At 36.2% G+C, this 14,877-nt stretch overlaps 1 protein-coding gene across 1 annotated transcript in view; it reads left to right on the plus strand.

Moving 5' to 3' along the window:
• DDX60L (DEAD (Asp-Glu-Ala-Asp) box polypeptide 60-like) overlaps positions 1-14,877 on the plus strand; it is a 118,716-nt gene that overhangs the window by 17,001 nt on the left and 86,838 nt on the right. The window contains exons 5-9 of the mRNA XM_011959644.1: positions 1,529-1,870; positions 5,538-5,654; positions 7,395-7,511; positions 10,275-10,433; positions 14,015-14,156. Coding sequence (XP_011815034.1) covers positions 1,529-1,870; positions 5,538-5,654; positions 7,395-7,511; positions 10,275-10,433; positions 14,015-14,156 — 877 coding nt within the window. The remainder of the gene's footprint in view (positions 1-1,528; positions 1,871-5,537; positions 5,655-7,394; positions 7,512-10,274; positions 10,434-14,014; positions 14,157-14,877) is intronic.

Consider the following 14,877-nt stretch of genomic DNA (forward strand, 5'->3'; position numbering starts at 1 on the left):
AGTACGCTTGTCTTATGGGGGTTTGTTGTACAGATTATTTCTTCACCCAGGTATTAAGCCTAGTACCCATTAATTATTTTTCCTGATACTCTCCCTCCTCCCATCCTCCACTCTTCACCCTTGCGCAGGCCCCCGTGTCTGTTGTTTTCCTCTATGTGTCCTTGTGTTCTTATCATTTAGCTCCCATTTATAAGTGAGAACATACAGTATTTGGATTTCTGTTTCTGCATTTGGGACATGATCCCATTCTTGTTTATGAATGCATAGTATTCCATGATGTATATGTACCACATTTTCTTTGTCCAGCCTATCATCGATGACTTAGTTTGATTTCATGTCTTTGCTATTGTGAATAGTGCTGCACTGAACATACACATGCGTGTGTCTTTATGACGAAATGATTTATATTTCTTTGAGTATATACCCAGTGATGGGATTGCTGGGTCGAATGGTAGATCTTTCAGGAATTGCCACAGTTTTCCACAATGGTTGAACTAATTTACACTCCCACCAACAGTGTTAAGTGTTCCTTTTTCTCTGCAACCTTATCAGCATCTGTTATTTTTTTATGTTGAGTTATTTTAACCTTCATTTTTTTTATTTTTAATAATAGCCATCTGACTGGCATGAGATGGTATCTCATTGGGGTTTTGATTTGCATTTCTCTAATGATCAGTGATGTTGAGCTTTTTTTATATGCTTATTGGCTTTTTTGTTGAGCTTTCTTTATATGCTTATTGTATGTCTTCTTTTGTTTTTGTTTTGTTTTGAGACATAGTCTCTTTGTCGCCCAGGCTGGAGTGCAGTGGCATGATTTTGGCTCACTGCAACCTCTGCCTCCTGGGTTCAAGTGATTCTCCTGCCTCAGCTTCCCAAGTAGCTGGGATTACAGGCACCCGCCACCGCGCCCAGCTGATTTTTGTATTTTTAGTAGAAACAGGTTGGCCAGACTGGTCTCGTCCTCCTGACCTCAGATGATCCACCCACCTTAGCCTCCTAAAGTGCTGGGATTATAGGCGTGAGCCACCGTGCCTGACCGTATGTCTTCTTTTGAAAAGTGTCTGTTTATGTCCTTTGCCCACTTTTTAGTGGAGTTGTTTTTTTTCTTGTAAATTTGAGAAATAGAAAGTTTGATTTGCTAAGAAAAGACTTACATTATTTAGGGAGGAGACACATCACCTGGAACGTTACATTTTTATCTACTAATAGTGATTCACAACAGCTTCTCAATTCAGATGAAATACATCTATCCTCTTGCTACTTTGATCCCTATTTGAACATAGAGAGTAAAAGAATTGGAAGTGAAGTAGTAGTGTATGCCTGCTCAAGTAAAGGAGATGAATCTGTATAATCCATATTTTGACCTGTGGCATACACTTGTGAAATGAGTCAAGTTTAAGGCCCTTGAGCAAAACAATTAGATCACATGGGTTCAGTCCTATATGGCTTTGTGCTGTAAGCAACAAAATTAACAAATCACTAAAGGAAGATTTTGAAATGATGTACTTTTTTCTTTTTGTCACCACAGGATGCTGAATATGCATATTTTGATTTTCCTGAACTTCTTTCATTGAGAACTGCTTTAATTCTCCACCTTCAACACAATACTAACATTGATGTGCAAACGGAGTTTTCTGGATGCTTATCACAAGATTGGAAGTTATACTTGGAACAGCATTACCCATATTTTCTGATAGTTTCAGAGGAAGGCCTGAGTGATTTACAAACGTACCTTTTTAACTTCTTAATCATACACTCCTGGGGAATGAAAGTCAACGTTGTGCTTTCATCAGGGCATGAATCTGATACTCTCAGACTTTATGCACATACTATGGAAAGCACAGACAGAAACCAAACTTTTTTGAAGGAGGTAATTGACATTAATAACTCTCATTTTTTGTCCTGATTTCTTGTTTTAATTCTCAAAATCACTAACTCAATATTTCTGTATTTTTAATGGAACTTACTATAGGTAGTCTCCAAAGAGGTAATAAATTTAATAATGGTAACAATGATAATGGCGGACATTTATTAAGCACTTATGCCAATTCCTTTTCCTAAATTTCTCTTGATTCTCAGGGTACTCCTATAAGGTTTGTGGCATTATTATATCTATCTATTCATATCTAATTATGATATTATCACCTCATCTGTAAAATAATATTTGGAGTATTGAAGTAATTTGCTCATGTTAAATACCTAATTGTGGTATAGTAAATTTATTTATATGCAAGCATAAGAAATATATTATTTATATACTTATTATATGCAAATATAATACAAAATATATTTGCACTTTGTCCCCAGTTGCTGTCACAGAGCTCCTAAAACCTTTGGTATTTCTTGAGTAATAATAATGTCTTTTATTATATGTAAGGAGCTGCTGTTGATCACATCTGAATTTTTTCCTAATGAGGTAACCTAGGGTGGGGCCCCTGAATAGCCTCAGGGTTGGGCTGACCACCAAAAGGACCAAGCCATCAGAGGCTGGAAGCTTCAGTCCCAACTACCAACCTCTGGGAAGGGGAGTGAGAGCGGCTATATACTAAGCTCTATAAAAACTCTTGAACAGTGAGGTTTGTTCAACTCCCAGGTTGGGAAGTCGGGGAGGGTGGTGCACCCAGGGCGTTACTGGGGCCAAATGCCCCTCTCCTCATACTTTGCCCTGTGCATCCATTCCATCTGGCTGTTCCACAATTGAATCTTTCATCATAAACTGGTAATAGCAAGCAAACCACTTTTCCTGAGTTCTGTGAACTATGCTAGCAAATTACCAAACGAGAAGAGGGAACCCCAGATTTGTAGCTGGTCCATCAGCATGTGAAGCCTGGCATTTGTGATTCATGTCTGAAGTGGGAGGCAGTCTTGTTGGACTGAATCCCTACCCTGTGGGGCCTGCATTAACTTAAGGTAGTTAGTGTCAGAATGGAATTGAATTATATGGCACCCAGTTGGTGTCTGGAGAGAATTAGAGAATTATTGGTGTGGAAAACCCATACTTTTTTTTTTGTTAGTGTTATCAGTAAAGAAGTGGTTTTCCATTATGAATAAAAGGTTGACAGTGGATTTCAACAAAGGAGTATGTCTCTAGTTTCTATATTCAGCCATAGGGTGTCCTGCTACCCAGATCATGGAAAGTAAGAAATGCATTTAACTGGAAATCCATGTGTTCAGAGGTTCGTGTGTTGCATATAGGCAGTGAAATGATGGTTAACATGGAGGAAGGACTCTTAATGAGAAAGAAATGAAGGAGACTGACAAAGAAGCAAGTAATGAGATAATTTCTTTCCTTAACATAAACTCATGAAGTCTGTGGAATTTTCAAAGAATTATGATAGACTCATTATTTTGGTATAGTTGACATTAGGTTTATGTAGTATTTATGTTATGAAACTTGGGAGTCAAAAAATGTATTAATAATCTTATGAGTGAATCTAGTTTTGTTTCAGTTTTCACATTTTGAAATGAATTCTGATGATGCAGGCCATTTGATAGTTTATCAAAAAAATCTGTCAATATAATTCATATTTTTACTTTTTGTAGCAGATCTCTGCCCTTTGAAATTGGAGCTCCACCTTTGTTTTTTATTTTGGTTGGGAAATTGCTTTCTAAATGTACAATATGGCAATAAAACCAACTAAAATTTATCATGTTTTGAGAAACACCCTTCATGTAATTAAGACATACAGATGTTTGTCATGCTTATTATTTGCTTTACTTTTATTCTGTCATTAAAATATTTCCCAGGATTTTTTGTTTTGAACTTTAGACTTCATTTTCTTTTCTTTTTTGATTGAGTCTTGCTCTATTGCCTAGGCTGGAGTGCAGTGGCGTGATCTTGGCTCACTGCAACCTCCGCCTCCTGGGTTCAAGCAATTCTCCTGCCTGCCTTGGCCTCCCAAGTTGCTGGAATTACAGGTGCCCGCCATCATGCCAGGCTAATTTTTGAATTCTTTGTAGAGATGGGGTTTTACCATGTTGCCCAGGCTGGTCTTGAACTCCTGACCTCAGGTGATCCACCTGCCTTGGCCTCCTAAAGTGCTGAGATTACAGGCATAAGCCACCATGCCTGGCCTCTAGATTTTATTTTCATACTGAGAAGAGGTACTGTTACCAGTAAGTCTCTATTTTGCCTGAGAAATACCAGCCTCTGACTTAAAAATGCTATACTAAGGTCTTGATTGGTCTCTCCTTAAGAATAACCTTATTTATGTATTTATTTATTTTTGGTAGAAATGGGGTCTCACTATGTTGCCCAGGCTGGTTTCAAACTTCTGGGCTCAAGTGATATTCCTGCCTCAGCCTCCCAGAGTGCTGGGATTACAGGCATGAGTCATGGTGCCTGGCCTTCTTTTCTTTTTAAATTGATGATTTTATTTTCTGTGAAATTATTTCCTGATTCATTATCTGTAAGTATTTCTCTGAAAGTTATTTTTCTCACCCCCTTTGGACTGTTTAAATCAGTCTCAATAAATATTATAGGTGTATTATATGTTGATAATTGTTCAGGATTGGGGGTTCATAATACCTTCTCTAATTATCTATATTTTTGAAAGCTCCATGATACCAACACAATTTGTTATACTCTGAAATAAAAATTAATTTGGCAAAGAGAGAATATGCATGTTTATCAGAGCTTAAGAAAAATTGCCCTAAAGACATTTGAGGGTGATTTTGCTTAGTATACCTTATAACACATGTAGAATTCAAATATCTCATTAAAAAATTAATTTAACTTTATTTTAAGTTCTGGGACACATGTGTAGACATGCAGATTTGTTACATAGGTAAATGTGTGCCATGGTGGTTTGCTGCACCTGTCAACCCATCACCTAGTTATTAGGCCCTGCATGCATTAGTTATTTATCCTGATGCTCTCCCTCCCCCATTTCCCCAATACACCCTAGTGTGTGTTGTTCCCTTCCCTGTGTCTATGTGTTCTCATTGTTCAGCTCCCACTTATAAGTGAGAACATGTGGTGTTTGGTTGTCTGGTCATGCATTTAGTTTGCTGAGGATAATGGCTTCGAGCTCCATCCATGTCCTTGCAAAAGACATGGTGTTGTTCCTTTTTACAGCTGGATAGTATTCCATGGGATATATGTGCCACATTTTCTTTATTCAATCTATGATTGATGGGCATTTGGGTTGATTTCATGTCTTTGCTATTGTGAGTAGTGCTGCAGTGAACATACTTATCCATGTATCTTTATAATAGAATGATTTATATTCCTCTGGGTATATACCCAGTAATAGGATTGCTGGGTCAAATGGTATTTCTGGTTCTGAGTCTTTGAGGAATTGCCACACTGTCTTCCATAATGGTTGAACTAATTTCATCCCCACCAACAGTGTAAAAGCATTCCTATTTCTCTGCAACCTTGCCAGCATCTGTTGTTTCTTGACTTTTTAATTATCGCCATTCTGACTGGCATGAGATAATATCTCATTGTCGTTTTGATTTGCATCAAGTGTCATTTTTTACAGCTGAGAAACACTTTATTTAAGGTATTTTATATGGTTTTCTCCCTTTTACAGAATGAAACAGTGATTCAGAGTGCATATAAAAGCCTCATACAACACTTGGAAGAAAGAAGGATTTTAGCATTAGCACCTCATTTTGAACATTTGAAATGGAATGATATGATGGAAGAGGTATTAACATTTTCATTTCTTTAAATAAAAGTTTGATAGAATTTGATAAATGAGAACCAACTTTTGATTAGTTCAGTCCTTAGACCAGACTAAAGGGTGCCATATACCTCCTTAGTACATGTATGTTATCTGAATCTTAGAATGTCATGCTCTCAATGTACCTTGAATTCATCGGATGGCATATGTAATTTTATGTTCATTTCTTGGAGCCATATTTTAAGACAGACTCTGCAAAACTAGAAAGTTATAGTACTTAATGCAACAGTAATGTTTATTTTCCATTATTCAAATTGAGGAGGGCTCTAAGATATCATTTGCCATATAAACAGTCAAAATGTGAAATTAATTATACCTTAAATCTAATTTTCTGATTATCTTCTCAAACTATGCTTTATACTACTGTTTATCATGATGGATTACTAAGCACCTCTTTCTTGTTTTTTTTTTTCTGATTCTCAAATGGTAAAAGATAGTTGCATGAGAAAGTTTGGAAAAAACAGAAAAGTAGTGAGAATATTCATAATTCCACAACTTGATATTAGCATTTTAATGTATATTTTTATGTAACTGAGGACATACTGTGTGTGTGTGTGTGTATATATGTGTGTGTGTGTGTGTGTGTGTGTGTGTATATAGTTTATATATGTGTTTTTGGTGTTTTTTCTTATTTTTTCAGACAAGGCCTCACTCTGTTGCCTAGTCTGGAATACAGTGGCACAGTCATGGATCACTGCAGCCTTGACCTCCCAGGCTCAAGTGATCCTCCCACCTCAGCGTCCTGAGTAGCTGGACCCACAGGCATATGCCACCATGCCTGCCTAATATTTCATTTTTATTTTATATAGAGATGGTGTCTCACTTTGTTACCCAGGCTGGTCTTGAACTCCTGGGCTCAAGTGATCCTCCTACCTTGGCCTCCCAAATTCTTGGGATTATAGCTGTGAGCCACCATTCCCAGACTGTATATATATTTTTAGTGTACATTTCATTAAGATTAGTACATATTTTCTTGTCATTAAGAAGTTTTCATAAATGTAATATCTAATGAGTGCATTATATTTTCTTAATACTAGACACTTAAATTACTTCAAAATTTTGGCTGATATAAATAATGTTATAATGAACATTTTGATGTATACATTTTTTGTATGCATATTGGATTATTATTCTGCTATGCTAAATTCCCAGAAATTCAAAACTGGATCATAAGGCATGAACATATTTAATGATCTTGATGGATGTTGTCAAAGAGCTTTGCAGAAATTCTATATCTACCTGTACTTTCATCTTTAATCTGTCAGAGAGGTGACTCACTGCACAGTTTTCAATGTTGCATGATATTATTTTTTAAATTTTGATATTATTGATATTTATAACAAGCTAATTATTGTTTTAACGTATATTTATCTGATTTTTAGTAAAATGGAATGATTTCATTTTTATTAATAATCTATTTCCTCCTTTGTGAATCAGTTGTTCATGTTTTACTAAATCTTAATTTCTTATTGAGTTATTTATTTCTTTACATCTTTAGGTTTTCATATTTCTCTGCCATATTGATTGTAATTATTTTTTAATTTTCTATCATTAAAATTATACATTTTTAAACTAAACATTTAAAGTTCTGTTTAGTCAAATCTATACAGTCATTTTCTTTATGTTTCTTACAAGTAAGAGCACTTTTGAGTAAAAGAATATATCTAAATAATTTGACAGTTGAAGAAATTTCTTTTTTGATAGGCGTGTCAGACTCTATTTCTACTTCAGTGCCTATGTCCAGAAGGATCGGACATCCAGCGTGTTCTCTGTGTCACGTCATGTTCACTATCCTTGAGAATGTACCATCATCATGTCTTAGTAAGTAAAAAGAAGGCAGCCGCTGGGCAGAAAGCTGTCATTCATCAGGTGTAACTGGTATAGCTTCACTGGTGGCATCAGGTTCTCCACTGTTGACACACTCTTGGTTTCTGATGGCCATTTTCTTCATTAGGAATTTAGCACCTTCCCACACCAAGTTATATGTATTAAATAACAAAAAGGAGAGAACAATTAGAATCTGTATAGATAAGAAAATATTATGTTACATAATTTAGTGTTTTTGTTAAAATACAATGTACGGTAAGTTTTATCTGGTGTTTCACTTAGTAGTTATTAACCCAGTTCTAACAAACAGAGAAAGGGAGAAGGAAGAAGAAAAGAAACAAATTGGAGGAGGGGCCCCCCTGTATGCTGTGTTTCAGGCTCTTTCTGTTACCTGACACCATGTAATCTGACAACAACTTTTCAGTAGAGCAATGATCGCTCTCTCCTGTCGATTCAAGACTTTGAGACCAAGGCTTCCCTAACCTACCTAAAATCACATGGTAAAAGGCAGCCTAGATTTTGACTAGGGTGGTTGGCTCCACAGCTTGTAATGATTCTGCTCTGTTAGGCTGTGTATTTAAAAGAACGGTTCTGTTGTTGTTTATTAGTATCACTGAGACTATAGAGAACCTGAATTTGTATAATTGTTTTCAGCTTATAGGGCCCTTTAGGAATCTTGAGGAACATAGATATATGTTCTACTATATGCATCCTTGCTTGCATAAGTACACACACACACACACACACACACACACACACACACACACACAAAGTTTGTATGCAGTCTAGATATCAGTGTGTTTCAGGCTGAAAAACTCTGTTCTTAAAACAAACAGCAATAAAAGAAATAGGAAAAAAAAGAGAAAAAGAAAAAAATGTGACTGTACAGGGCTCAAGAAGTTAGTATTCTATAGGAGAAAATTGTCCATTTCTTAAATCTATTAGCATGATATACTTTGTGCATGGTAACACATGCCAAAAATAAATATATTTGGGGAGAGAGAAGAAATAGACATGATATCTACCGCTATTGATCACACATATCTTGGAAGGCAATTTTAATGTCCCTTTGAGATAACTAGAGAAATTTCAGACCTCTAGTCTGAACCACCAACTCAACATTTTTACTTTGATTTGTGATAGACATCTCAAATTTAGGATTTCTGGAACCAAACTCCCCAAACCTGCTCCCGCCTCACTCTTCTCCATCCCAACAAATGACAACAATACCCTTCTAGTTGCTCAAAAAAAAAAACCAAACAAACAAAAGAACTTAACTCTTCAGGAGCGCCATAGAGAATGGAGAGAGCCGTGAGCATTTTGTGCTTCTTCCTTCTTGATTCTTTCCTTAGTTTGAATTTCCCATCTTTGATTTTCTCTTGACTGATAACACATTTATTAATTCACTTAGCTAAGGATATTGATTGTCCAATGTGTGCTAATAGCTGCTTTCAACCTACAAAACTGGGATGTTATGAAGACTAGCTAATAATAGGTAACACTTAGAGTTTACTATGTATTGGTGATATTCTGGATATTTCACGTGTCTAATCTCATTTAGTTTTTCCAGAAACCCTATGAGAAAGTGTACTGTTACTATCCTGATTTTTTACATATAGGAGAACTGACTCATGCAGTGTCTTGACTGGAATCAGTTTTCAGAGTCCAGATCCTGAATTATTGTGCAACAGTCTTTTTAATGTAGGAGACAGAGCACTCCAATATTTTAATTTAGTATGTAATACAGTAGATCTTAGCTATGTAGATTTCTCTAAAATTGTGACCTTGAATAATTTTTGAAGATAAACAGTAAAAAATGAAGAACTTAACAAACTTTACATTATTTCAGCATGATTGTCAGAATTTTAAGGGCATACTTAAAAATGATAATTACCTTAATATATTCACTTTTATGGTATGCTGAAGATGTGCTGTGCGTGGGAGTGTGAATAGCACAGATCATAGGATTCTGGGTATAAAAGTTGATTTCTCATAAAAGTTCATAGTGATTAATTTGCTTCTTTCTTGCATGATTTAGAGATGGATAGGGACCACAATCTCATTTGAATCTCCTTACTGTATTTTCCTAATTGTTTTTGGAAAAATATTTTCATATGACCATGCATGATATTTTTAGTGGTTCTAATTTTAAAAAATGAACATGTTGAACCCAAATCAATCTCCTTGTAATTTCAGTTACCCCTAATTTTGCTCTATGAAGATACCCAGATTAAGGTTTGTTTTTTTTTTTTTTTTTTTTTTTTAGACTTCCATGTTATAACCCTTTCGTAAATAGTTCTGAAGTCTGCCACAGGAGGTGAAACTTGACCATTTCCTTCCCTGATTTCTCATTCAACATGTGTTACAGATAGATTGCCATCTGGGATTTCTCACCCTGAACCTGCCATGGGTTTGTGGAAATTATTCTTCACTCTCTGAAATGACAGAGCATTTTACATGGGACTCTGTCAATGCTCAGACCTCAGGGTCAGGGACTTCCTTTGCTGCCAGCTCATTTAAAGTCCAGCTTCACTGAAAATCCTAGGAAATGCATTATGTAAACTACTAAGCCTGGAGCTTTCCCTCCCTCTTACCTACTTCTGTATCAGTGCAGCCAGATTTTGTATATGCGGAAGGGGACTTTCTCACAAATGTAGATGTAAAACTTTGAAGATATGTATCTTCATGGAGTGCCTATTTCAGTGCCATTTCACAGCGTGACATTGTGGCTGTTCTCATCTTCTTTATTGTACGCAGGCGCACAGTAATTGCCTATCCCTGCAGGAGGTGGAAGATTTCTGCAGACTGCGTTGCCTCTGTGTGGCTTTTCAACTCCGCTTACCCCTTTCTCAGAGAGCTTGTTCTCGAGTCATCACATACTCTTGGCTTTGGGACAGTGATTATTTCTTAAAAATGGTAAACATATTTTGTTTATTATTTTGTCTGAACATGAGAGATGAAAACCATGATCACCTTTAAAACAAGAGTTATATTGGAATAATGCCAGATCTAATTAGCTGATCAGTCAAGGTCCTATTTTCAACAACTTCTATTTTTGGTAGTGTAATGAGGAAAACCACAATATATCTGTTGTATAGAAGCATGAAAGCCTTCCTCTTTTTCCTTCTTATCTCTGATGAGATCTTGTTTTTATATAATCAGTCATAGAAAATTGATTGATATTGTATTTTCTTTGTAGAGAAACTCAGGAAAAGTGTTTATGTATTTATTTTTTCTGTTTATAATAAAAGCGTAGTAAAGGAAAGTTAAAAATTGAAGCAAAATTAATAATATGTATTCCTAACCCACTGCTCAAATTAATACTGTTAACTGTTAATATTTTGGTTTAATTTTCTTCATTTTTTATTTTAGGGCATAGTTTTTGTTTTGGTTGCAATCATACGATATATGTTACATGTTATTTTATTGTAAAAGTATTTTCACTTTTGGTTAGCATAATTTTTTTAATGTTTAATTTTTGTGAATACATAGTAGTTGTACATACTCATTGAGTGTGTGAGATGTTTTGCTACAGGCATGTGATGCCTACTAATCACATCGTGGAGAATGTATCCATTCACTCAGGCTGGTTAGCATAATTGTATGGCTACTAAATATGTTTGAGTGATCGTATTGTAGTTTACTTAATCATATCTCTGTCAAGGAACATTAGGATCATTTGAAACTTTTGTGTCATAAATGCTACTGGCCTTGAGGCGTTTTGTGTTTAAAGTTTTCCTTTTAATTTGTAATGAACTACTTCGAATAGATTTTCTGAAATGGGAAAAGAGATGATAAGCCAAAAAGATGTTGAAAATTTGAAAATCTTGATAGATACTGTCAAATTGTTATCAAAGACATTTTAAAACCAATCTGTCAGGCAGCCAGTCCACACACGTTTATTCAGTGCATATTCACTGTGATCAGCACCATGGAAGGAGTTGAGAGAAATACAAACTCTTATCTCTTCTTCTTCCATGGAATTTCAGTTTGCATTATTGAGTAAACAGTAAAATGATTACAAAGGTGCTGATGGATATGAAGGAGGGACTAACAAAGGTTTGGAAACTAATGATTAAGAGACACAACCCAGTCTGGAAAGGCTGACCTCTCTGAAGGGTAAAGAGAAGTGAAATGACTCATGTTCTGAAGGATGAGTAATGGTTAGCTGGGGGAAGGGAAGAGCAAAAGGTGTTCAAGAGAGGAAGTAGCACTTGCGAATGCCCCAAGGAGCTGAGATACGTTTAGTGTGACCAGAGAGGAGAAAAGCTGATGAAGCTGAGGAAGGGGGTAGAAGAAAAATCAATATAGTATTTGTTGGCTTTGTTAAGGACTTAGGAAATCCTAAGAGTAGTGAGAAGTGATTGAAGGGTTTCAAGCTGAAATTGACATTTTTGTTTAAAGGTTCTTTGGCAGAAGTGCATAGAGCGCATTGTGGACATCCAAATATAGACATGAGGAAACCGCCCTGGCGATCACATGGTGATGATGCTAACATGGTTAAAATGTTGGTGGCAATAGGAACAAATAGAAGTCGAAAATGCAAGAGTTCTTTAGTTCTTCAAGGCTTTAAAGCTGACAGGGTTAAGGAATAGGCTATGAGGCAGAAGGGAGAAGGAAGAGTCAAAGATGACTTTCTGGTTTCTGGCTAGGCCAACTGTGTGAATGCTGCCACTGTAGGAAGAACATTCTGAGGAGGAAAATAATGAATTTGGGAAGTAGTGAGTTTGAGATGGTGGCAATGAGACTTCCAAAGGAAATACCTAAAAGGCAGTTTCAGTGTTCTTTGGACTGGGAATAAAAATTTGGATCAGATATTTCAAAAAGAAGGGAATGGTTTATTAGTGTTAAATTCTGAAGATAATATGAGGATGCTGACAGAAAATTCAGTGACTTTAATAGCATGAAAGTCAGGGCCAATTATTATTACTGTTTTGAGACAAGGTCTTGCTCTGTTGCCCCGACTGGAGTGCTGTGGCATGACCATAGCTCACTGCAGCCTCAACCCCCCAGGCTCAAGTGATCCTCCCACCTCAGCCTCCCTAATAGATGGGACTATAGGCACACGCCACCATGCCTGGCTAATTTTATTTTTTGTAGAGGCAAGGTCTGGTCATGTTACCAAGGCTGGTCTCGAATGCCTGGGCTCAAACAATCCTCCTGCCTCAGCCTCACAAAGTGTTGGGATTATAGGCATGAGCCATGGTACCTAGCCTAGGCTAGTTGTTATTAAGAGCTGTTTTGGTAGAGTGATGGGGTACAAAATCTATGGAATATTCAACAATAGTGAGTGGATGGTTATAAAATAAAGGTAGTGGAGGCAACTCTTTCCTTGGAGTTGGTCTTAGTTCATCTGTAATCTTTTTTTTTTTAGGGAGACCAGAGTTTTATCATTACTCAATTCAGTCTCCCCTGAGCATTTGGAGATCAGAGTTTTTAAGGACAACTTGGTGGGTAGGGGGAAGCCATGGAGCCAAGAGTGCTGATTGGTCAGGTCAGAGATGAAATCATAGGGCGTTGAAGCTGTCTTGTTGCACTGAGTCAGTTCCTGGATGGGGGCCACAAGATCAGATGAATCAGTTTATAGATCTGGCTGATGTCAGCTGATCCATCAAGTGCAGGGTCTGCAGAATATCTCAAGCACTGGCTTAGGTTTTACAATAGTGATTTTATCCCCAGGAGGAATACTGGGGAGGGTCAGAATCTTGTAGCCTCCAGGTGCATGACTCCTAAGCCATGATTTCTAATCTTTTGACTAATTTGTTAGTCCTCCAAGGGCCGTCTAGTCCCCAGGAACGAAGGGGGTTTGTTTTGAGAAAGGGCTGTTCTCATCTTTGTTTCAAACTATAAACTGTAAACTAAGTTCCTTCCAAAGATAGTTATAGTTTAGCCTACACCCAGGAATGAACAAGAACAACTTGGAGGTTAGAAGCAAGGTGGAATTCGTTAAGTCAGATCTCTTTCACCATCTCAGTCATAGTTTTGCAATGGTGGTTTCGATCCCTCCTTTTGGGTTTTATAACATCTTAATCTTAAGGTCTTGGCTAAAGAAGATGGAAAAAGGGCAAAGACCGCTCTAACTTCTTCCTGCTCACCAAGGGTGTAGTGGGGGGTAGGTGCTGACCCGAAAGTGAGAGAAATGGAATCATTTGCAACTGTCTGAATGTACTTATGCAAGCCTGTCTGGGATTCCAGGACCTACATGACGAAGGTGTTAGTATTGTCAGCTATAGTTTTAGTACCACATTAAGGGAACAGTGTACTGTAAGGTAAATTATGAGTACTAGGATAAGCAGTGCAATTCCTAGTTTTAAAAGTAAAGACATGAAAGCATTAGTCTGGAGACTTATCGACCACCATCTGTAATCTTTGTGGTTGTAATGACTTTATCATTCCACCCAGAAATGTCCCTTGTGACCTACCTTACAGGGGGTTAACCATGAGTATGAAATTATTCCATGACTCCCTGCTAATAATGTTTTATTTTTAATTTGCAGAACAAGTGGTGTGAACATTTCATTTTAAGCAACTTAAACGTTTTGGGATGCTGGAATCTGAATTTAAATCATGTTTCTGACTTGTATGATGAACAATTGTTAAAGAATATTGCCTTTTACTATGAATTTGAAAGTACTCAAGGTAGTACCTTAATATGTATTAACATTATATCATAAACAAATTATATAAAACCCTTATAAATTTTCCAGTACATACCACAGCAACATTTTTGTTTGTTGAAAACCTTTGTTTGTGTGTGTACATACTTTTTACGTATTTTATTTTTACTTCACTTAATAGCATTTGAAAATGAGTTTAATGCTATGACATAATATTAAGTTATATTTTTATTTAAGTGGTAGATGCATATTTTATAACACTTACTGTAATTAATATAATCCTTTCACTATTTTTGAACATTTAAGGATGTATTGCATTTTTCCTAAAAATAAATGAAACTGCATTTTGGTACATACATAATTTTTGCCTTCCTTTGAATATTTTTATAGGGTAAGTTATCTAGAGTGGCTTACATAGAGAATAATAAAACGTTTCAAAACATATCTTTCCTGAATGAACATTATTGAAGTTTGTTGGGCTTCTGGCATTTAATTCCCTTAGATGACAAACATTTGAATAAACTCACTGCATAAAATGTAGCAAATTTTACTAGTTTAAACAAAATTCTCACCCTCTCCATATTCTGTAAACTCTTTAAAAACTTGTTTTTAAATTAGTTTTTAAAGTTGCAAGCTTATATGTGGCATATTGTTCTTCATTATTTTAGGAAATAATTGTATATTTATCATTAGCATTATTTAATAAGGAGTATGATTAAAACGGTGATGTTCCTTTGTTAATT

The sequence above is a fragment of the Colobus angolensis genome, unplaced genomic scaffold (genome assembly GCF_000951035.1).
Source record: "Colobus angolensis palliatus isolate OR3802 unplaced genomic scaffold, Cang.pa_1.0 Scaffold5, whole genome shotgun sequence".
NCBI classification, from domain to species: domain Eukaryota; kingdom Metazoa; phylum Chordata; class Mammalia; order Primates; family Cercopithecidae; genus Colobus; species Colobus angolensis.